Source organism: Myxocyprinus asiaticus, chromosome 12 (genome assembly GCF_019703515.2).
Source record: "Myxocyprinus asiaticus isolate MX2 ecotype Aquarium Trade chromosome 12, UBuf_Myxa_2, whole genome shotgun sequence".
Classification (NCBI taxonomy): Eukaryota; Metazoa; Chordata; class Actinopteri; order Cypriniformes; family Catostomidae; genus Myxocyprinus; species Myxocyprinus asiaticus.
Window position 1 is genome coordinate 26,211,712 of NC_059355.1, and position 23,594 is coordinate 26,235,305.

Consider the following 23,594-nt stretch of genomic DNA (forward strand, 5'->3'; position numbering starts at 1 on the left):
TTGCTCTTTGTCTTAAGCCTGATATGCTGAAAACTACTCTGTTAATGTTTTCACATTCACAATTATGAATGACATACAAATCACGTACTGTACATGATATATTTTCAATTCAAAATGGCGAATTTTGCCAAATGGTGAATAGTTTGCACCCTTGGAAATTAATGTCAGTATTTCAATCATAATAATTACAGTTTGCATACAATTTGGCCAAATACATTTAAAATCTGTTTCACAATTACTGACATTTAATCGTAGAAAACATTCCCTGTCTTAGGTCAGTTAGGATCACTATTTTAAGAATGTGAAATGTCATAATAGAAGAGTGATTTATTTCAGCTTTTATTTCTTTCATCACGTTTCCAGTGGGTCAGAAGTTTACATACACTTTGTATTTGGTAGCATTACCTTTAAATTGTTTAACATGGGTCAAACGTTTTGGGTAGACTTCCACAAGCTTCTCACAATAAGTTGCTGGAATTTTGGCCCATTCCTCCAGACAGAACTGGCGTAATTGAGTCAGGTTTGTAGGCCTCCTTGCTTGCACACACTTTTTCAGTTCTGTCCACAATTTTTCTATCGGATTGAGGTCAGGGCTTTGTGATGGCCACTCCAATACCTTGACTTTGTTGACCTTAAGCCATTTTGCCACAACTTTGGAGGTATGCTTTGTGTCATTGCCCATTTGGAAGACCCATTTGTGACCGAGCTTTAACTTCATGGCTGATGTCTTGAGATGTTGCTTCAATATATCCACATAATTTTCCTTCCTCATGATGATATCTATTTTGTGAAGTGCACCAGTCCATCCTGCAGCAAAGCAACCCCACAACAAGATGCTGCCACCCCCATGCTTCATGGTGTTCTTCGGCTTGCAATCCTAACCCATTTTCCTCCAAGCATAACGATGGTCATTATGGCCAAACAGTTCAATTTTTGTTTCATTGGACATTTCTCCAAAAAGTAAGATCTTTGTCCCCATGTGCACTTGCAAGCTGTAGTCTGGCTACCGCTTTTTATGGTGGTTTTGGAGCAGTGGCTTCTTTCTTGCTGAGCAGCCTTTCAGGTTATGTCGATATAGGACTCGTTTTACTGTGGATTCAGATACTTGTCTACATGTTTCCTCCAGCATCTTCGCAAGGTCCTCTGCTGTTGTTCTGGGATTGATTTGCACTTTTCGCACCAAACTATGTTAATCTCTAGGAGACAGAATGCGTCTCCTTCCTGAGTGGTATGATGGCTGCGTGGTCCAATGTTGTTTATACTTGCGTACTATTGTTTGTACAGATGAACGTGGTATCTTCAGGGGTTTGGAAATTGCTCCCAAGGATGAACCAGACTTATGGAGGTCCACAATTTTTTTCCTGCGGTCTTGGCTGATTACTTTTGATTTTCCCATGATGTCAAGCAAAGAGGTACTGGGTTTGAAGGTAGGCCTTAAAATACACCCACAGGTACACCTCCAATTCAGTACATCTCCTACCAGAAGCTAATTGGCTAATTGTCTAAAGGCTTGACATAATTTTCTGGAATTTTCCAAGCTGCTTAAAGACACAGTTAACTTAGTGTCTGTAAACTTCTGACCCACTGGGATTGTGATAGTCAATTAAAAGTGAAACAATCTGTCTGTAAACAACTGCTGGAAAAACTACTCATGTCATGCACACAGTGTATGTCCTAAACGACTTGCCAAAACTATAGTTTGCTAATTTTAAAGTCTGTGGAGTGGTTATAAAATGAGTTTTAATGACTTCAGCCAAAGTGTATGTAAATTCTGACTTCAACTGTAGATACTTACATGTCACTAACAATCTTCATCTGAACTGCTTGCTGATGCACAGTGCTGGAATAATAATCCACGAGGTTCCTGCTTAGCCAATCAAATCAAATATATCAGTTATCTCAAATGACATTGACGAGCGGTGTTATTCTATTGAGCGCGGTAAAAATAAAACTTTTTTTTAAACCATTAAAAAAAGGGTGGGCAATCTGTCCATTTCTGATTATTGGGGGGGGGGTGACTTGTCCCCCTCAAAGTATATTGTGGTTATGGCCCTGCATAGAGCCACAAATAAAAATAATGCAGACGGAACGCAAAGAACTGGACACATTGACAAACTCATTGCAAAACAGATTGCTGTCAACTGTTGGCTAGTTCAATGACATGAGATTAAAACAAACAATATATTGAGTTCTTAGGCCACTGTTTGTATTCTTTAATCAATGCTTTATTCATATGCCACAAAAAATGCGTTTCAATCTGTAATAAATATTTATTATAGGCCCTACATTATATATTTATAAATATTTGAATTATGCATTATTTATATTAATTCTTAATTTGGGGGCCTTTCTCAGCAAATAATGACATATGCGATTAATTGCAATGAATCCAATTAATTAATCAGCACGTCATGCAATAAATTCAATAAAATAAATTTAGCAACTGACAGCCCTAATCGTGATTATATATCGTTATCGTGATATAAAATTACTCATTTCGTGATATAAGATTTTGGCTATATCGCCCACTATTCACTCTTAATTATAAATAGACAAATAGACAAATAAATGGCAACCCAGTCAACTATTTTCCGACTGGTGTGCCATGAGTCACAATGAAAATGGGTGTAATTTTTTTGGTCTCTCTGAAAAGACGTTATGAAAAACAGAACTTGAAACCTGTGCAGCAGCCTTGCACAATCCAGATACTGTAGAAGGAAACAACTATTTAAATACCTTACATTAGCCATTAAAGATTAATTCATTTAAAGTCACATATTATTTAAAATGAAACTTGCTGTACAGTTAAAACAAATGCTGTGATAGAATGCTGTGCTGATGCTGTGAGAAATAGTGGGCCACATTTATTGAACAGAAGCAAGCTAATTCATCAACATGATTCATGACTCTTTTGACTCCATCATGACCCTAGTCTAATCTCCAACTGTCAGTAACATGCCGGATTAATGACCACAACAGCCAGACCTTGGCTCATACTGAAAGGAGATTAAAAAAAAAGTGATGCATGTACTTTTTTTGTTTTTTTTTCCTCAATCCGCACTGCTGAAGATTCAATAGAAGTAAAAAACAGACCTTAAAAACACAGACCATTCAACATGCTGAAGTCAACACAATGTCTTCCAACAAGGCATTAACTGGCCAGTGCAACAGAATCAGAGAGTGTTCATTAAAGAGAGAACCTGCAAATAACAATAGCAGAGTCTGTCATAATGTCAAGTCATGTGCAAACCTAACCTACAGTGCCCCAAACATGGATGCTGGCATAGATCCTGTGTTACCTAGAAAAACAGGAAACATAAGCTAGTGATGACCACTGCTTTTGGTGCTACACCCCCGGGCTGGCCCTGCTAACAGCGCACTGCACAGAGTGATTCTCTCCAGCTCTGCAGAAAACCATCTGATTGCACAATTCAGCTCTAATGACAACAATGAGCTGTCTGATAAACCCTAATGACCAGAAGGAGAAGGAAAGACTTTGCAGTGAAACATGCTGTCTAGACTAATATGCTTATCATCCAAGTTAGAAATTACTGCCATGCTTTTTCCTGCAACACTCACTAACTTTCAATGTAAAATGAAGCAGCCATTATTATGTAACTAAAGTTATGCTGCCATTCTATCTCGCACTGCATGATGAAAATGGTCATTAATTTTATAAATTACAATTAAGAAACTTTGGAAGGCAAGGGCAAAGCAGTTTTAATGTAAAAAGTCATTAGAGTCAGTACAGAAAGACATTCCATTACTGAATAAAAGAAATAGTCCAACCAAAATGTCTCTCTTTTTCCACAGACTAACATCACTGTGCGAGCCCAAACCCCCACATTGTGAGCAAACATAACAGGGTACAGGGCTGACTCAGTGTTAATTCTTTACACTAAGTGAGCAGGAGATGGGCATATCTCGAGTTAAATTGCTGTGTCCCCACTGTTTGTTAAGGATTCTGCTTCAGCTGTCCAAATAGTCGACAGGAGAACCAGCCTGCTGTCCTACAACAGACATGAACATACAGAGTGCTTTAAGACAACTACCGACAAACGCTATGGGGTTGTTTTGGAAAACAGTGATTTTCTTCAGCAGAACACAAACGAAGATTTTTAGAAGAATATTTCAGCCCTGTAGGTCCATACAATGCAAGTGAATGGGTGCCAAAATTGTGAAGCTCCAAAATCCACATAAAGGGAGCATAAAAGTAAATCCATATGACTCCAGTGGTTAAATTCATGTGTTCAGACACAATATGATAGGTGTGGATGAGAAACGGATCAATATTTAAGTCATTAATTATAATAAATTTGTCTCCCTGTCCAGTAGGGGGTGATATGCATGAAGAATGTGAATCACCAAAAACAGGATGAGGAGAAAGTTTCAGTCAAGAAAAAAGTATCGATCTATGATTTACCCACACCTATCATATCGCTTCAGAAGATATAGATTTAACCACCAGAGTCATCTAAATTACTTTTATGTGAATTTTGGAGCTTCACAATTTTGCCACCCATTCACTTGACCTACAGAGCTGAAATATTCTTCAAAAAACAAATCTTCATTTGTGTTCAGCAGATGAAAGAAAGACAAACACATCCAGGGGCGGACTGGGAAGAGAAATCGGCCAGGGATTTTACATAGAAACTGGCCCAAAAGTTGCAGGGGGGGAGTTACTGTCCTTTTCTGCATATCACGGCACCATATTGTGGCCCGGTCTGCATAACGTGGCAGCCCATTTCAGCTTATCGCGGCCCATTCGGCCCCGTTTCATGGCCAGCCGTTCGGGAAAAGTCCTGGTTCTCCCGATGGCCAGTCCGCCCCTGTACACATCTGGGATGGCAGGAGGTTGAGTAAATGATGAGAGAATTTTCATTTTTGGGCGAACTAACCCTTTAATTGTGCCTGTTTATCACAGTAACTTTTAATTAATTGAACTAATATATCACTGATCTTTCAACTCATTTCATGACCATAAGACTTATCAATCTGTAAAGCACTTTTTTCATGAGCAAACTCCACCCAGTAATTTAAGTGCTATAATACAAATATAAGCTTCACATTTCTACTTTTGACTTCCATTGTAAGTCCTTTACAGAAACTGAGTGACGAGTCAAAATTATTTTCTGCGGTAATCAATAGCATGCCACAAATTTTGGGGGGGTCAAAATCAAAAGTAACAGTCAGTATCTGGTGTGGCCACCAGCTGCATTAATTACTGCAGTGCATCTCCTCCTCATGGACTGCACCATATTTGTCAGTTCTTGCTGTGAGATGTTACCCCGCTCTTCCACCAAGGCACTTGCAAGTTCCCAGACATTTCTGGGGGGAATGGCCCTAGCCCTCACCCTCCGATCCAACAGGTCCCAGACGTGCTCAATGGGATTGAGATCCGGGCTCTTCGCTGACCATGGCAGAACACTGACATTCCTGTCTAGCAGGAAATCACGCACAGAACGAGCAGTATGGCTGGTGGCATTGTCATGCTGGAGGGTCATGTCAGGATGAGCCTGCAGGAAAGACCACATGAGGGAGGAGGATGTCTTCCCTGTAACACACAGCATTGAGATTGCCTGCAATGACTACAAGCTCAGTCCCGATGATGCTGTGACACACCGCCCCAGACCATGACGGACCCTCCACCTCCAAATCAAAACCGCAACTCGTCAGTGAAGAGCACTTTTTGCCAGTCCCGTCTGGTCCAGCGAAGGTGGGTTTGTGCCCATAGGCAACGTTGTTGCCGGTGATGTCTGGTAAGGACCTGCCTTACAACAGGCCTACAAGCCCTCAGTCCAGCCTCTCTCAGCCTATTGCGGACAGTCTGAGCACTGATGGATGGATTGTGCATTCTTGATGTAACTCAGGCAGTTGTTATTGCCATCCTGTACCTGTCCCGCAGGTGTGATATTTGGATGCATCAATCCTGTGCAGGTGTTGTTACACGTGGTCTGCCACTGCGAGGACAATCAGCTGTCCTTCCTGTCTCCCTGTAGCGCTGTCTTAGGCATCTCAGAGTACAGATATTGCAATTTATTGCCCTGGCCACATCTGCAGTCCTCATGCCTCCTGAGCAGGGATCCTGGGCATCTTTCTTTTGGAGTTTTTCAGAGTCAGTAGAAAGGTCTCTTTAGTGTCCTAAGTTTTTATAAATGTGACCTTAATTGCCTACCGTCTGTAAGCTGTTAGTGTCTTAATGACTGTTCCACAGGTGCATGTTCATTAATTGTTTGTTTCATTGAACAAGCATGGAAAACATTGTTTAAACCCTATCCAATAAAGTTCTGTAAAGTTATTTGTATTTTTACAAAATTATCTTTAATATACAGTGTCCTGAAAAAGGGACGTTTCTTTTTTTGAGTTTATATACACTGATCAGCCACATCATCAAAACAACCTGCCTAATATTGTGTAGGTTCCCCTCGTGCCACCAAAACAGCACCAACCCGCTTCTCAGAATAGCATTTAACAAGATGGTGTGTTTGTTTCAAGGAGCACAATACTTGTTGACCCCTCTCCAAACAAAGCACTTATGGTTGTGACCATAAAGCTCTATTTTGGTCTTGTCACTCCAAAATACAATGTGCCAAAAGATATGAGACGTGTCAAGGTGTTGTCGAGCATATTGTAACTGGGCTTTTTTGTGGCATTGGCTTCTTTCTGGCAACTCTTTTAGGGCAGTGGCAGCTCAGCGGTTAAGGCTCTGGGTTACTGATCAGAAGGTCGGGGGGTTCAAGCCCCAGCACCGCCAAGATGCCACTGTTGGGCCCTTGAGCAAGGCCCTTGACCCTATCTGCTCCAGGGGTGCCATATCATGGCTGACCCTGCACTCTGACCCCAGCTTAGCTGGGATATGTGTAAAAAAGAATTTCACTGTATATGTGCAAATGTATAATGTGTGATAAATACATTAAAATTAAATTAATTAAAAAATTAATTACATTAAAATTAACTTGACCATGCAGCTCATTTTTGTTCGTATTGTACTCCTTGAAACAACCAAACCATATTTTTCCAGAGTAGCCTGTATTTCCTCTGAGGTTACCTGTGGGTTTTTCTTTGTAACCTGAACAATTCTTCTGGCAGTTGTGGCTGAAATCTTTCTTGGTCTACCTGACCTTGGCTTGGTATCAAGAGATCCCCGAATTTCCACTTCTTAATAAGTGACTGAACAGTACTGACTGGCATTTTCAAGGCTTTGGATATATTTTTATATCCTTTTCCATCTTTATAAAGTTCCATTACCTTGTTACACAGGTCTTTTGACAGTTCTTTTCTGCTCCCCATGGCTCAGTATCTAGCCTGCTCAGTGCATCCACGTGAGAGCTAACAAACTCATTGACTATGTATACACAGACACTAATTGCAATTTAAGAAGCCACAGGTGTGGGAAATTAACCTTTAATTGCCATTTAAACCTGTGTGTGTCACCTTGTGTGTCTGTAACAAGGCCAAACATTCAAGGGTATGTAAACTTTTGATCAGGGCCATTTGGGTGATTTCCGTTACCATTATGGTTTAAAAAGGAGCCAAACAACTATGTGATAATAAATGGCTTCATATGATCACTATCCTTAAATAAAAGACAGTTTTTTTTTTGCATGATCAGTCATTTTCAAAATCAATGCCAAAATTTCACAATTTCTGCCAGGGTATGCAAACCTTTGAGCACAACTGTGTGTGTGTGTGTGTGTGTGTGTATACACGTGTATATATACATGTATATATATATATATATATACACACACACACACAAACACACTGTGCAAAAGATTTAGGCACTTGTGAAAAGTGTTGCATAGTGAGGATGTCTTCAAAAATAATGACAAATAGTTTTCATTTATCACTTAATGTCATACAAAGTCCAGTAAACACAAAAAAGCCAAATCAATATTCGGTGTGACAACCTTTGCCTTTAAAACAGCACCAATTCTCGTAGGTACACCTGGATACAGTTGTTCTTGGTTGTTGGCAGATAGGATGTTCCAAGCTTCTTGGAGAATTCGCCACAGTTCTTCTATCTATTTAGTCTCAATTGCTTCTGTCTCTTTATGTCAGTAATGTTTGGGAGTCTAACATTTATATTTCCTATTGACACAATAAAACTGAAGATATAAATAACCATCTTAAGACAAATGCTTTTGTGAAACATCTTATGTGCCTAAGACTTTTGCACAGTACTGTGTGTATGTGTATATACATTTTATTTTTTTTTTACCTTTTTACCCCGTAATCAAAATGAAATAACTTGCTCTTCTGCTGATATGACTGACACTTCTCTGCTGACGTACACTGGCGGCCAAAAGTTTGGAATAATGTACAGATTTTGCTGTTTCAGAAGGAAATTGGTACTTTACTTGATCAGTTTTATGCCACTTTGGTGAATTATAGTTAGGACATTACTGATGTAAAAAACAGCATCATCACTTTTTGAAAAAAGTCATTTTTGATCAAATCTAGACAGGTCTCATTTCCAGCAGCCATCACTCCAACACCTTATCCTTGAGTAATCATGATAAATTGCTAATTTGGTACTACAAAATCACTTGCCATTACATCGAACACTGCTGAAAGCTATTTGGTTTGTTAAATGAAGCTTAACATTGTATTTGTGTTTGTTTTTGAGTTGCCCTAGTATGCAATAGACTGGAATGTCTTAAGGTCAATATTAGGTCAAAAATGGCAAAAAAGAAACAGCTTTCTCTAGAAACTCATCAGTCAATCATTGTTTTGAGAAATGAAGGCTATACATTGCTTGAAATTGCCAAAAAACTGAAGATTTCATACAGAGGTGTACACTACAGTCTTCAAAGACAAAGGACAACTGGCTCTAACAAGGACAGAAAGAGGTGAGGAAGGCCCAGCTGCAACTAAACAAGAGTATAAGTACATCAGAGTCTCTAGTTTGAGAAATAGATGCCTCACATGACCTCAGCTGACAGCTTCATTGAATTCTACCTGCTCAACACCAGTTTCATGTACAACAGTAAAGAGAAGACTCAGGGGTGCAGGCCTTATTGGAAGAATTGCAAAGAAAAAGCCACTTTTAAAACAGAAAAACAAAAAGAAAAGGTTAGAGTGGGCAAACAAACACAGACATTGGACAACAGATAATTGGAAAAGAGTGTTATGGATCTTAACCCCATTGAGCTTTTGTGGGATCAGCTAGACTGTAAGGTGTGTGAGAAGTGCCCAACAAGACAGCCACATCTATGGCAAGTGCTACAGGAAGCGTGGGGCGAAATGTCACCTGAGTATCTGGACAAACTGACAGCTAGAATGCCAAGGATCTGCAAAGCTGTCATTGCTGCATGTGGAGAATTTTTTGATGAGAAATCTTTGAAGTAGTTTTTTTTTTTCAAATTGTAATAGTACATTTTGATGTAATTAATTTCCTGACTATTCATTGTGATCAGCTGAATGCCACTTTGGTGAATAAAAGTACCAATTTCTTTCCATATGGAGGTAAATATCTGTAAATTTTTCCAAACTTTTGGCCACCAGTGTATGTGAGAGCACTGGGCAGTTAAGCCAAATGTTAAAACAAAGTTTTTAGTCAGTTTTAATCACGTCCCTTCAAGAGCCTGATATTGTACACAAACCTAGCTTCAAATGCAGAAATCGTGAAAAGGTGTATTTTCGTCTGTTTCCATCCTAAAAACCCTGTTCCACACTCAAACTACCTTGGTAACAGGCCTGCTGGTTTGAATTTGCACATTTGGAAGGAGGAATAATGGCAAATTCACTGTTCAAGGCAATTTACGCCTGAATGCTTCTATCGCATGCATCAGTCGGATGCGGAGAAAGTGGCTGAAGTTTATTCATATTTTTTAATGCAGGCATTTTTCAGAGGTGTCTTTGGATGTACTGCACAACTAAGTGTTTTTAATTTTGAAAGTGTTTTTTTAAAACGTTGACATTGTGATCTTTTACTTGCTTGTTTGTTTCTCATTCATCTCCACTGGACTTGCACAATGGCTCCAGCCTCTTTGTAAGCAAAGAGTGCCATGTGCCGTGTGCATCTGTGGGCGACTTATGTAATGTTGTCAGTTAAATCATCATTCGATTCTCAAGTCAGTAGAACAGCAGGCCGGTATTGAGATCGGCACACAGTTTCGCTGGCTCTAACATAACCAGCATGGTGGAAAGGGGTATTATGTGCAGCTGTAAACTATAGTTAGGCGAACTATTCTTCCCACTTTATATCCCACTATATCTAACTATATCCCACTTCTTGTTTCAGCAGGAAATAAATCAAAACACCAAATAGAGCTGCGTTCATCAAGGAACTTTAAAGTAACTTTAGCCCATTGTACAAAGGGGCCTCAGTTTGTTAGGAACAGCATTTGGCACCTTTCTCCCATCGCAGCAACTTTAAAGGTGCACTCAGTATCTTTTGTTTTTGTGTCATCTTGGACTTACACTGACACCTAGCGGCTTGGAAGCAGCATCATTTAAAATCAATAGTTTTCAGTTTCAGATGCCATTGTAGAAATGTAATATTCACAGTCAGCTATGATTACTTTAATCAATGAGTGAAAGTGACAAATAACAGGACGGTTACTGAGATTAAGCGAGTAGTATTCAGCTGGTCATGTGATTCTAACATGGCAACCCCCATGTGTGGACCCTCTCCATGTACTGTAGAGCTTTCATAGCTTTTGTAAGGATACTGATATGACTTGAGTCTTCATTTTAATTTGAGTGGTCCTGATTTCCTACATATATTACAAAATTACAATTCATGTCTTTAGGAGTAAAACTTTTTTAATGAGGAAAAAATTACCGAGTGCACCTTTAAGGATAAACAGCAGATTAACACTTTTTATTCATTGTCTATGGAGTTCCCATGGTACAGATGACTTCCCAGATTATGTAATACTAAACCACTGATTTACAATCATGCTTTAGGGACTTATTGTAATGGAATGTTTAAGGTCTTCAGAAACCATACTAACTTAAAAAATGGTGGTGTCTTATCCAACAAACTACTCCTGCAATGGCATGAATAAATGAAGGCATCAGTTCTAGTTTTCCTCATTGTTTGTCTAAGAGGCTAACAATGTCAGGCACACAATGACTCTTCTGAATACTGTATGAAGTGAATAAAGACATGGCATAACACAACAATAAGAATCACTGTTTTAGACCAACCAATGTGCTTTTTTGTGAGAAAGACAGGAACAACAAAACCAACAGACCAACCCAATCAGGGACCTAGTACACCTTGTGTACCAAGCAGATTTATTTTTGTTGCATTATATCTTTCCTCTCTCTTTCACTGGTCAGCATTTTGCTGTGAGGGAAGCTACAAATGTTGCAACTTAGAAATTCCCTCCATCATGCAGTCTGAGGGTACGTTTACACGATGTACTAAAAACAGGAAAGTTTTTCCTTTGCGTTTTTGAAAAGTTTCGCGTACAGACGACAACGTTGTCAAAACGATCCCCGTTCACACGGATCCGCGAAAACAACTAAAAACGCTGTATTATTCATGCCAGGCCAGTAGTTGGCGATGTCACTTTGTAAAGAAACACTACGCACCTGCGCACATAAGCATTCTTCCACAGAGCGGTGAATACAATGAAGATGGCGATCGCTGGTCGTAGTAGTGATGCAGTAAATCTACACTTTGCTGAAGAAGTGTCAATAAACTCAAAATCTTGAGCAGCACAAACACAGTCCTGTAGTCCACCACTGTAGTTTTGAATGTCTTGCGCATTTTGAAGTACTCGCGTGCATGCCTATAGACTGAACTCAAGATTATTCAATAAACTCTGCTCATTTTTACCATCACTTCATCTCCTGCCTTCTTCTGTATTCCCCCTGCTGACTCTTGGACTGGTAGGAGAGTAAGTTAACATAACATGCTGTTGATGTTGACTGGTTTTCGATATCAGACAGAACTCTGATATATGGATATCTTCTGATGGAGAGGGAGGTCTTGCATACACTGGATCTAACATGCATTTTCACTGCCTCATGTTTTCATATACTAAGCATATCACTGAATACTGTACATGGCATCACATCTCTGTCTATAGGCTATATACATAAGCGGTGGGTGAATGAATTGCAGGGTAAAGGTACATCAAATAAAATTAAGTAAATAAATAAATACAATTTAAAATACAAATACATTTTCCCCATCTGAATCCATACATTCATTTCAAGATTTTCAAATTGCAGGTTCTGCCTACTGTACAATGTTCACACTCCACATGAATAAATTGTTGATTATTGTTATTTGCACAGACACCAGTATTCATATTGATAATTATACATCTCAAATTGATGACTTTCAATCCATCATTCTTTATATAACATGTAATACGCGTGTGCATGACGTGATCCTTTTCAAAAACTTGCACTTTCAAACCCGTTTTCAAAAGTTTGCATTTTCAGGCCCCAAAACGCCGTTGTCGTGTAAACGAACAGCCAAAATGCATAAAACGTGTAAACATAAATCGTGTAAACGGCCCCTGAGATGGCAAGATTGCTCTGCAATACAGGAAGTACAATGAGGTCTGCTTATACCTAGTGGACACTATACCACTCAAGCTCGTCTCCTTTGATGTTTTGAGTCGTCGACTGTTCTGCATGCAAAGAGGAGTCTTAGATCTCACGACGAAGGGTTTTATTGTGTGCGCACTCCTGCGACATGTCTAGACTAGTCCCAGATGCTACGAAATCTAGACATCTTGTTGTCAGGTGTGAGCTAGGGCTGCAAAAACTAATTGATAAAATCGATTATTATCGATAATAGAAATCAAAAACGAATTTCATTATTAATTAGCTGGATATTTGTGGTAAGCACGGAGAAGCCCTGTCAGTGACATCACTTCACAGCCAAGTGGAAAAATGTGTTGCATTATGAAACTCATTTGAAAAACAACAGAGATTAGTTGAACGACCCAAGTTGGCCAGCGCACGAGAACACTTTATAAACACTTCAAAGAAGATCATAATAAGCATACACATTAATGTGGAACGGTTGCTGCATCAGGGGAATTGACAGAGGGCGTGTGCTGTTTGATGTGTGAAAGTTATGCGCTGGAGAGAGAACTTACATTTTACTGCTTTTTTCTATGTTTTATAATGTAAACATGTTAATAATTCAAAATCAGGCACGTATTTCGCAAAACTGTTTGTTCTTACCACAGAGTCTCTGTTAAACTCTAATGATCAAGTGAGCGCGTGCATCAGTGTCAATCAAACCGATCGCAATGGAGACAGGGACCGCAATCATTGATTAAACTGTCCAACATCATACCACGATTTCAGTTTCAATGTAATCAATTGTGCTGCTTTCATGGATATCAGACTGAAGTCTCTACAGTCAAGGTGTGCCGGTTTTTAATAGGGGAGTAACGATCCATCTATCTGGATCGATGCATCGATCAATTAACCAACGATGTGATGTCATCGATACAACACGTAAAGAACGATGTATATATATATTTTTAAGATACAACTTTATTTTAACACTCTTTCACTTTTAACGCATTTCTGTCCTGCGATGCAGCAACCTTAATGATAATAATCTCACTTTATAAGCACTAAATATGCTTCTCATGTAGGACACGGATGTGTGTGGAGTGACTGAAGTTGCACTCTGCTCTATCCTGGTGACAGGATAGCGCGGATCTGCTCACATACGTGATTAAATCGGGTTTCCCTCAATATGGTGGCGCATGGCCGCATGCGACACATTTGAATTCTACATGAGAAGTTTTGGAGCAATTCAACCATGTCAAACGGCTAAAGATTGATAATCACTTGTATGTGAATGTATGACTTTATTTTTTATATATTTTTTTCTGTATTAACTGAAGTACCTTATTTGTTGTGGATATCCCAATGTGGATGCTGGATTTGCACTTTTCAGAGAGCTCAATTAAATATAAAATTATATTTTGGTTGCATTTTTGATATAATAAATGTAACTGATTGCGTAAAATAGGCACATAATATCTTAATATCGATCACAGGCCCCTGAATCGAATCATGACAGACTTTGAGGTTTTGGCAAACATCGGAAGAGAATCAATACAAGATCATATCTTGATGAAACTGGCGATTTACACCCCTAGTTTTGGGTTTTCTCCTGCTCATGTATGCGCATGTAATACAGTAAGCACCGGGATGAGTCTTTTCAGCGCAAGAGTAAATTTGCACAGGTTTTACAGATAATGCTAACGGTCCAGATATTTTAAAGTCCTCCTGATGCCACATGTACTGTCTGATTTCATTAGTTAATTTATACTATGGCAAACATTATTTTACTGGATAAGCATACACAATTTTTTGAAAGAATAGTTTAGAAACAAGTGACAAGACTATTTTAAATTAAAATACTTAAATGTAATCAGTGACAGTGTACAAGCATATGCAGGATTTTTGATGGGGCAAGTGAAAGAGAATTTTACTTGCCCGACCGGACAAGCAGACTGATTAAAACATCAATAATGAAAAGTAACTAGCTATATTTGTGATAGCCTAGGCCTGTGTCACTTATAAGAAAGTTAATATTCTTATTCTGCTGTTGATCGCAAGCGATCTAGTAACAGCTGCACCCTGTTTGATTGACAGGCGGCATCTGTGTGTGTGCTGAACATGCGCATGTTCCAAAAATGCTCTCGCTAATGCGCGCCTGAACAGTCAAATACTTTTCAAAATTCTGCCAAAATGCCAGTCTTGGTGAGGTATTCATGTAAACACAGAGAGTGATGTCTAAAGTGAACGTAAACAGTGGAGAAAACAGCAGATTTGTATTAAAATGTCGGAATTGTAAGTTTAAATGTAAGCTAATAGACCTGCTGCCGTCTAGTGTGTGTCATAACAAGAAAACGAGAAAACAATCACTGCTTTTGACTGGGTAACTTCAGTAGCTTTAAAAAGTATTAATGTATTATAATCATACAGTGAAGACCAGTAGTAAAGCACGACAAAAAACAAGACTAGCTGGGTTTCCATCTAAATGTTTAGCATTTTTTAATCACATTTCAAAACATTTGACTTAAGAAAATATTAATTGTTCTGCATTTCCATCCACTACGTAATGCTCATTATCATGAGAGAGCCACCTCATCATGATGGTGAAGCTGAATGACCTCCCTGCTTCGGGGAGAGTTTTGGAGCAATATTGGAGAAAGTATCTAATTTTAAGTGTGTAGTATTTGATATAATGGGGCTGAAATGGCTGCAATGCCCACATGCCACCAGTCTCCAAATACCTGGGAGCGCCCGCTCTCAAAACTGTTGTGGCGGATTGTGAGGACCAACTTTATAGACCAGCTGTGGGTTAAACACTTCCAAATGACAAGGGCTATGTTCAAAGAATTGTGTGCCAAGGTCTTATCTTTCATTGGGCCAGTCACATCAAGCTATCGCACGCTCATAACACATGCCGAATGGTCAAAACATGTCATAGCTTTGTGAATGAACTGTTTCCATCACTTTAATGTGCATTTTAACTTATGCAAAACTCTAGAAAATTCACCTCCTCCTAGCGCATTACATTTTATGCAAATTTAGAATGTTTATTTGCATATCAAAGGTTTCCATTCAGGCTTTTTTATGTTCAATATCAAAATACGCATAAAAATAGCTGGATGGAAACCCAGCTAGTGAGAAGCTGAGCGCCAACGACAAGTCGTGTAGTGTACGCTTGGCTTTTGTGTGTTTGGCTGGAGTGAAGGAGTAAGAAAAAAAGGACCAGAAAGAAAGGGAGATAGAAACAAGTTCAGACCAAGCCAAATGTTCAGAGGCCACTTAGAGCAGAACTAAAACTAGCATTCCTGTAGGTGATCTCCTTCTTCTATTAAAGGCAACAAATTATATTAAGTGAAACGGAGCAGTGTGTCATCAACATGGCTGGGTCTTTTAAAACAATGCAATGCACGATCCCAGTATCTGCTGCTTTAAAGTTACATGGAAAAATATGAAAGTAAAAAAGTAAAAATAATACAAAAGCAACCCCTTTTACAGATAAAAAGTGTTCCAAGGCAAGTACAGGCAAGTCATTTTTAATCCAATCCACCACTAAGACATCTGGTTCCAATATCACACTCGAGTCAGAGAATAACAGGACAGGATCATAACATCTACATTAACTATTAGCATTCCAAGCATAACATACACACACTCTATGCTAGAAATTACGCTTTTTAATGTGTCAGAAGCATGATGTTCATATAAAACATTACCAGCTTGACAAATCAAGGAAACCTTATCATCTCATTGACACACATACCTCAGGTCATACTACAGTCCACATCTGGAATGTGCATTTTCCAGTAATATACTAAAACAAAACGCTGTAGCTTGGTGCACCCTGCACAGTGAGAAGGATGTGTTCACAACTAAAGTAGATGAGAAGCAATCAGAGAGGATCAGCTGTAATCACTGCAAAGCCAATGGTTCATGTTTCACTCGTGGTTCTATCGACCTTGATAGGTTGAGAAGTAAGAATCTGAACTGGAGGAAGTTGCTTTTTGAGGACAGCTGGACTAGTAATCCTTTGCCACATTAAAAGGTTTTTGAAAACATAAATGCCAAGGATATCATGCTAAATGGAGGGGTGAAAAATATCAAAGTAACTGGTAGTCGGGGGCCTGGGTAGCACAGCAAGTAAAGACGCTGACTACCACACCTGGAGTTGCAAGTTCGAATCCAGGGCGTGCTGAGTGACTCCAGTCAGGCTTCCTTAGCAAACAACTGGCCCGGTTGCTAGGGTGGGTAGTGTCACATGGGATAACCTCCTCGTGGTCGCTATAATGTGGTTCGCTCTCGGCGGGGTGCGTGGTGAGTTGTGCATGGATGCCGGAGAATAGCATGAAGCCTCCACGGTAACGTGCTCAACAAGCCACGTGATAAGATGCATGGACTGACGGTCTCAGACGCAGAGGCAACTGAGATTTGTTTTCCGCCACCCAGATTGAGGCAAGTCACTACACCACCACGAGGGTTTAGAGCACATTGGGAATTGGGCATTCCAAATTGGGGAGAAAAGGGGATAAAATAAAAAAAAATAAATAAATAAATAATAAAAAAAAATAAAGTAATTGGTAGTGTTCCTAAAAAGCCAACGATTAATTAACCGCTTAGCATTAATTAATTTAGTCTATGGTGATGATCAACCGCATAACAAATGATATCATAATAGTACACGTCATCTAACATATCGAAAACATAAAAATCCAAAAAGTCTAAGGCAGCTCTATGACACTGTTGGTTGTAGAATTGGTTTCAGAAGTCCTCCAAAAACCTAGAAAAGGTCCTGGTAAAGGCTTAATTTAAATATCCAGCAAAATGGCACAGTAGTCAAGGAGTGTGGTTTTACTTCAGGCTCTCTGCAAGACTCAAGCAAAAAAGACATCAACACTTTAGAGTGGATGCATACAGTAAAAAAAAATAATAATAATAAAACACTCCTGCTACTGTAGCATTGTAATTCAGCTAATCAGGATTTATTGACACCTGCTCTGTGAAATACTATAAAACACAATGGATGCATGTGTCTGTTGCTGTTCAATGCGATCACTCTTCTCTTGTTTCCTCTGATTAATGGGTAGTTATCCCACCCAAGACATCTTAACGTGGCACTGTGATGACAATGTTGTGATTAACCTCTGATAACCTGGGACTTAAATAAGTACACGTGTGGAACTATTTGTCAAAACGCAAACAAATAACATTAAAAAGAACGAATCAAGTCATCCACTGGTTTTTAAATACAAGCTAATCAATCCACTGAGCAGCTCACGAGATCAGTCGTGCATTATGTAGGCTACGCATGATTGAGAAAATCGCATAAAAAAATAAATGTTGCAAACATATGGCAGCTTATATTAGTATGCATAATACAGGCTGGCCAATGTTAAACAGTGTTTCTCATAGAGACGTCTGAGGCTAAGTGAGTTAGCAGTAGCGGCTAACGGACAGTATACACCTCAACATGCTGGAACTGTTTTAAAAGTCCCCAAACTGACAACTGTTAAACCGTATTTTAGTATTTCAACGTTATTTAGTGGCTGACCAGAAGTGAGATAAAATGAGAATTAATAACTATACGGGCAACTACCAAAACAATCACAACAAGCAATGGACGTTGGTCGGCATTCAGCCTCCTACTGCAACAGGCAGAGAGATAACCACACTAGATTAAGAAAAACGTCTCAAACTGTTTACCTTGAAGCCTTTTTCAATTCCAGGGGGTTTAACTAAATATTAACTTTCCATGGAGCGAAGTAAGGTTGCATAATCTTGCACACTGAGGGTACACATACACTGAGGGTTCAAACCCGACGTCAGCGGTCAGTTTTCACACTGGGGTCGGATTTCAACAGTCCAGTCCATAGAGGGGCTGCATGTAAGCCTGTGTGTATGCGCAGACAGCAGGGCATTTCCTGCAGCTCTTTTAGCAGTCTCTCATGCAGTCGCTACGCTGGTGGAGAGAACTGCACAGTGCGCATGCGTACCCGTGCGCTGCCTGCCCTGCATTGATTACTGACTCTCTAGCACCCTCTGCTGTAAATAGTGGGTTACACAAAAACATAAGGTCTTGCCAGACAGTCCTAACAAAATTAAAAAAGGCTCCAAAAGTAAAAATTATTAAAAAGCGACATTCAACAATGTCATTATTTTACAATTTATTTATTTATTTATTTTTTTACAATTTTACAAGAAAAGTTGATTCTCTTAAATGAGTCAATGTACAGTAGTAATTCATAAACAGATAGGTAGCCTATGAATTTGAGAGAACATTATGGATTATAATCTAGTTAGTATATGTCAAAGTCACTGACATAATGCACCCCAACCGTTTGTTCTTTGCAATACACTGGCATAAGCAAGAGATAGCCTATCTCTTCAAGAATACTTTAAATGTAGGCTACTGTAGTTACAACATAGAATTGAATTCAAAGCAGGTCAACTTTCAGGAAACTTTTCAAAAAGCAATAGGTCAACGTCAAAATTTGACAGTTTTGTGAATAATGCCCAAAGTGGGTTTTATAAATGCAATCAGACATTCACTATTGTCATTTACATGCTGCATTTAGATTGTCCATCTGTCTGTCTCCCTGTTTCATATTCCAAATAGGTTACTATTGTAAAAAGGAAACTAGACTTGAAAATTGAATAAAACAACTCACCATCAGATGGCTAGTCCATTTACAAAATGTAGAATATCTCTCAGACTTTCATTTGAAGTTACAATGGTGTCAGAAGATGTCATACAGGAAACTAACTTTTCTGGTTTTCCCTGGCTGTGCTGACGTGAGTCTCATTTCTTTCTGATGTAGGACACACCTTTCTTTTTCCAACAATGAATCAATGACGCAGCAGTCGAGCCTATAAGTGTCGCTTTACACAAAGAGAATTGCTTTCTCCAAGTAATGGGATTTATTTCTTCCTTTTTTAGGGTGTGTCTTTAATAGTTCAATATTTCAGCTGTTAAAACAACTGTTTTGTTTACATGGCCTAAAAGAAAACAGATGAGAAACATCTTGCAAATATCTGACAAAATTATCAAATAATAATTGCTCCTGATCTCATGATCAAGAAGCACTTTATATGTATTTAAATGCTTAATTCAAATTCAACATAAATGTTAAAAACCAACTGCACTCATCATAATAAAGAGGGTTATTTTAAGTGACAACAGTGAGACAAATCAGTAACCATATAAAAGCTGCTTTTTTCTACATGGAGAGGGTCGCTCATGGGGGCTGCCATATGATCACATGACCAGCTGAATACTACTCGCTTAATCTTAGTAACCCTCCTGTTATTGAACACTTTCACACGTGGATTAAGTTAATCATGACACTGTGAACAGTGATTTTCTACAATTGCATCTTTACTGAAAACTGCATTTGAATGAAGCTGCATCCATTCCCCTAGGACACTAGTGTAAATCCAAGACATTAACTAAAACTTTCTGAGTGCACATTTAACCCTTTAATGCATACCTCGCTGTTTTTAGTGACCAGGGGCCTCATTCCACCCCCTGTAGCCTACCTCATCCAATTTTTGGAGTTTGGCCAAAGGCGTAGATTTAGGTAGGGATGATATGATGTCCCTTCCAACTTTACGAAAATTCGAATATTTCCAGACCAACATTTAGGCAATTTTACCACACAGAAAATATGTTTTAATTTGCAATTGAATGACTATTACATTTTCTCAGTTTCAATATTCATGTGTAAGTCGTTGTCCGACTGTAGTCACGTAGTACTTTTCTCAGCGCTGTTGAGGATGCACCAAGCGCAGTTATTGATGACATCATTAAGATTATTAATAAAAAGTAGTATTTCCATTTATATCTTAGGTCCAATCCTTAAAATTAATAAATATTTAAAGATTTGAATTAGCAGACTTTTCGTGTACGAATATTTTCTAAGTAAAAAAACATCCCAAGTTTTTCAAGCAGCCCAATGGATTCTGCTTTAATGGCCGATGAGCGCCCTCTTGAGGAAGAACCCTTGACTTTCCATGTAATAGACCTTTTCCCACAGACTGTGATGACGCGTTTCCGTCTTATTTAGCATCGTAAATCTCGCTATTTATATATATATATAAATATATCCATTTTTAAAATATTGAGTGTAAATTTATAACATAATTCTTTGTGTTATATTACCCTGGAATTAGTTCCCATTACTTCTGGAAAGTCATTAAAATATAATACTGGATTTTTTATTTTGGTCTTGGTGCAAATGGATAAGTGAAAATAATGTTTGCAGTGATCTCCCATTCACTCCAGTTCACCGCTGTCGAAGTTTACCCTTATAAGGAGGGTTACTAATTAAGGCAATTGGAACTTGTGACTCATCTCTTAGATAGAGACACTCTTGTCAGCTAGTTGAGTGATTATCAATGTGTTTTCTCCAATATTTATACAACCCCAATTCCGAAAAAGTTGGGACAGTATGAAAAATGCTAATAAAAACAAAAAGGAGTGATTTGTAAATTATATTCAACCTTTGCTAAATTGAAAGCACTACAACTACACATTATATGATGTTTTTCCTGAAAATGTACAGTAATTTCAAATCAGATGATTGCAACACGCTCCAAAAAGGTTGGGACAGTCGAGTGTTTACCACTGTGAAACATCACCATTTGCTCTAATAATACTTATTAAGCATTTGGGCACTGAACACACAAGTTTGTTAAGTTTAGAAAGTGGAATTTTACCCCAGTCATCCATTATGTAGGTCTTTAGCTGCACAATTGTACAGGGTCTTTGTTGCCATATGGTGTGCTTCATAATATGTCACACATTCTCAATTGGAGACAGGTCAGGACTGCGGGCAGGCCAATCTCGCACCCACACTCTCTGCTTACACAGCCATGCACTAGAAATCCGGGCAGTATGTGGTTTGAAGTCGTCCTGCTGGAAAATGCAGGGACTTCCCTGGAAAAGACGGTGCTGGATGGCAGTAAAAGTTGCTCCAAAATTTGTACATATCTGTCTGCATTTATGGTTTTCTCACAGATGTGCGAGTTACCCATGCCATGGGCACTGACACACCCCTGGCCCATACAAACACTGGCTTTTGGACCTGACGCTGATAACAGCTTGGATGGTCCTTTTCCTCTTTGGCCCGGATAACACAACGACTTCGTTTTTCAAAAGAAATTTGAAATGTGGACTCTTCAGACCAAAAAACACAGTTCCACTGTTCTACATTCCATCTAAGATGAGACCGAGCCCAGAGAAGTCGGTAGCGTTTCTGGACAGTGTTAATGTAGGGCTTCTTCTTTGCATAGTAAAGTCTTAGCTTGCATCTGTGGATGCAGCGGCAAGTGGTGTTGACTAACAAAGGTTTACTAAAGTAATCCCAAACCCATGTTCATGATATCCAATACAGATGAATGATGTTTTTTAAGACAGTGACGTCTGAGGGATCAGAGATCATGTGCATTCAGAAGTGGGTTTCGTCTTGCCCTTTATGCGCCGAGATTTGACCAGGTTCCTTGAATCTTTTAACTATATTGTGCACTATAAAGGGTGAAATGCCCAAAATCCTTCCAATTTGACTTTGGGGAACATTGTTCTCAAAGTGCTGGATTATTTGCTGAAGCATCTGTTGGCAAACTGACAAGTCTTGAATGATCTTTTCTCTTGAAGGACTAGGCTGTTTTTAGAGGCTCCCTATATGCTATGACATGATTGCCTCACCTGTTTAACATATCCTGTTTCACATCGCCTTGTTATTTCAAATCATAAAATTGTTATTAGTCTTAAATTGCCTGTCTCAACTTTTTTGGAGTGTGTTGCAATCATCTGATTTGAAATTACTGTACATTTTCAAACAACAATGAAATTCACAAGGAAAAACATCATATAATGTTTAGTTGTAGTGCTTTCAATATAGCAAAGGGTGAATTGAATTTACAAATCACTCCTTTTTGTTTTTATTAGCAAACAAAACAAAACTGTCCCAACTTTTTCAGAATTGGGGTTGTACTTTCAAAGGCTGAGTTTTTAATGTATACGCTAAGAAGTTCAGCAGCTAAAAGGAACAGAAAGGGAGAAATGGAACATCCCTGATGGATACGTCTACCAACAATAAAGCAGGGAGAGGTGCCAGAAGCTAAGGAGACACAGCTAATACCACTATAAAGAGTGCATATAATTTTTATAAATGAACTGCCAAAACCAAATTTACGTAAAACTTCGAAAATAAAAGAATGCTTAACAGTGTCGAAGGCTTTGTAAAAGTCAATAAATAAAACTATAGCCTCTTTATTTATCAATTCAGAATAGTCTAAGATATCTAAAATTAGTCTAATGCTGTTGGAGATATGCCTACCTTTTAAAAAAACAGATTGGGTGTTAGATATAATATCATCTAAACAAGGTTTGACTTTATTTGAATATAGAGATGCTAATAATTTATAATCTGAATTCAGAAGCGTGATCGGGTGCCAATTGTCTAAGTATTTACAATCTTTATTAGGTTTGGGAAGAAGTGAAATGAGACCCTGCTTCATTGATTCTGCTAATTCACCATTCACAGCACATTCTTTGAGTGCTTCATAAAGTTCCTTAATAGAGTCCCAGAAAACTTTAAAAAATTCAAAAGGTAGGCCATCGGGTCCTGGAGATTTGTTGTTTGGTGTTCTTTTCACTACATTATAAAGATCTTCCATAGTAAAAGGTTTCTAACAGAGCTCCCTGTTGTTATCACTAATCGTGGGAATCACAGATTGAATCTTGTTAAAGAAAAGTGTAGATGCTTGAGGGTCAAATGAAGGTATATAGGTTTTTATAAAACTCAAAAGCATGAGATGATATCAGACATATCAGAGTCATGAGACAAATTATTATTAATATATAGAGATGACATTTTCTTAATGTTTCCACGTTTCTTCTCTAGGCCAAAAAAAAAATAAAAAATATGCAGAATTTTTCTCTCCAAACTCAAGCCATTTCGCTCTCGATCTGATAAACGCACCCCTTGCTTTTTCTCGATATATGTCCTCCAATTTATCTTGTAAAACATAAAGGGATTCCTTGTCAACATAATTAAGAATAGGATTCTTCAAGATCTCATTCATTTTTTTTTATTAGATTT

The 23,594-nt window shown here is 38.6% G+C and overlaps 1 protein-coding gene across 3 annotated transcripts in view; it reads right to left on the reverse strand.

Moving 5' to 3' along the window:
• The window catches only part of LOC127449642 (ecotropic viral integration site 5 protein homolog), a 90,124-nt gene extending 70,942 nt beyond the window's left edge, over positions 1 to 19,182 (reverse strand). Inside the window, exon 1 of one of the 3 annotated variants that reach the window (XM_051713174.1) lies at positions 19,161 to 19,182. In XM_051713174.1, coding sequence (XP_051569134.1) covers positions 19,161 to 19,163 — 3 coding nt within the window. In that variant the 5' untranslated portion in view covers positions 19,164 to 19,182. Of the gene's footprint in view, positions 1 to 18,195; positions 18,414 to 19,160 lie in introns of those variants that run through there. The other 2 variants (XM_051713177.1, XM_051713175.1) reach the window with 2 other exon arrangements.
• Positions 19,183 to 23,594: the final 4,412 nt, after the last annotated feature.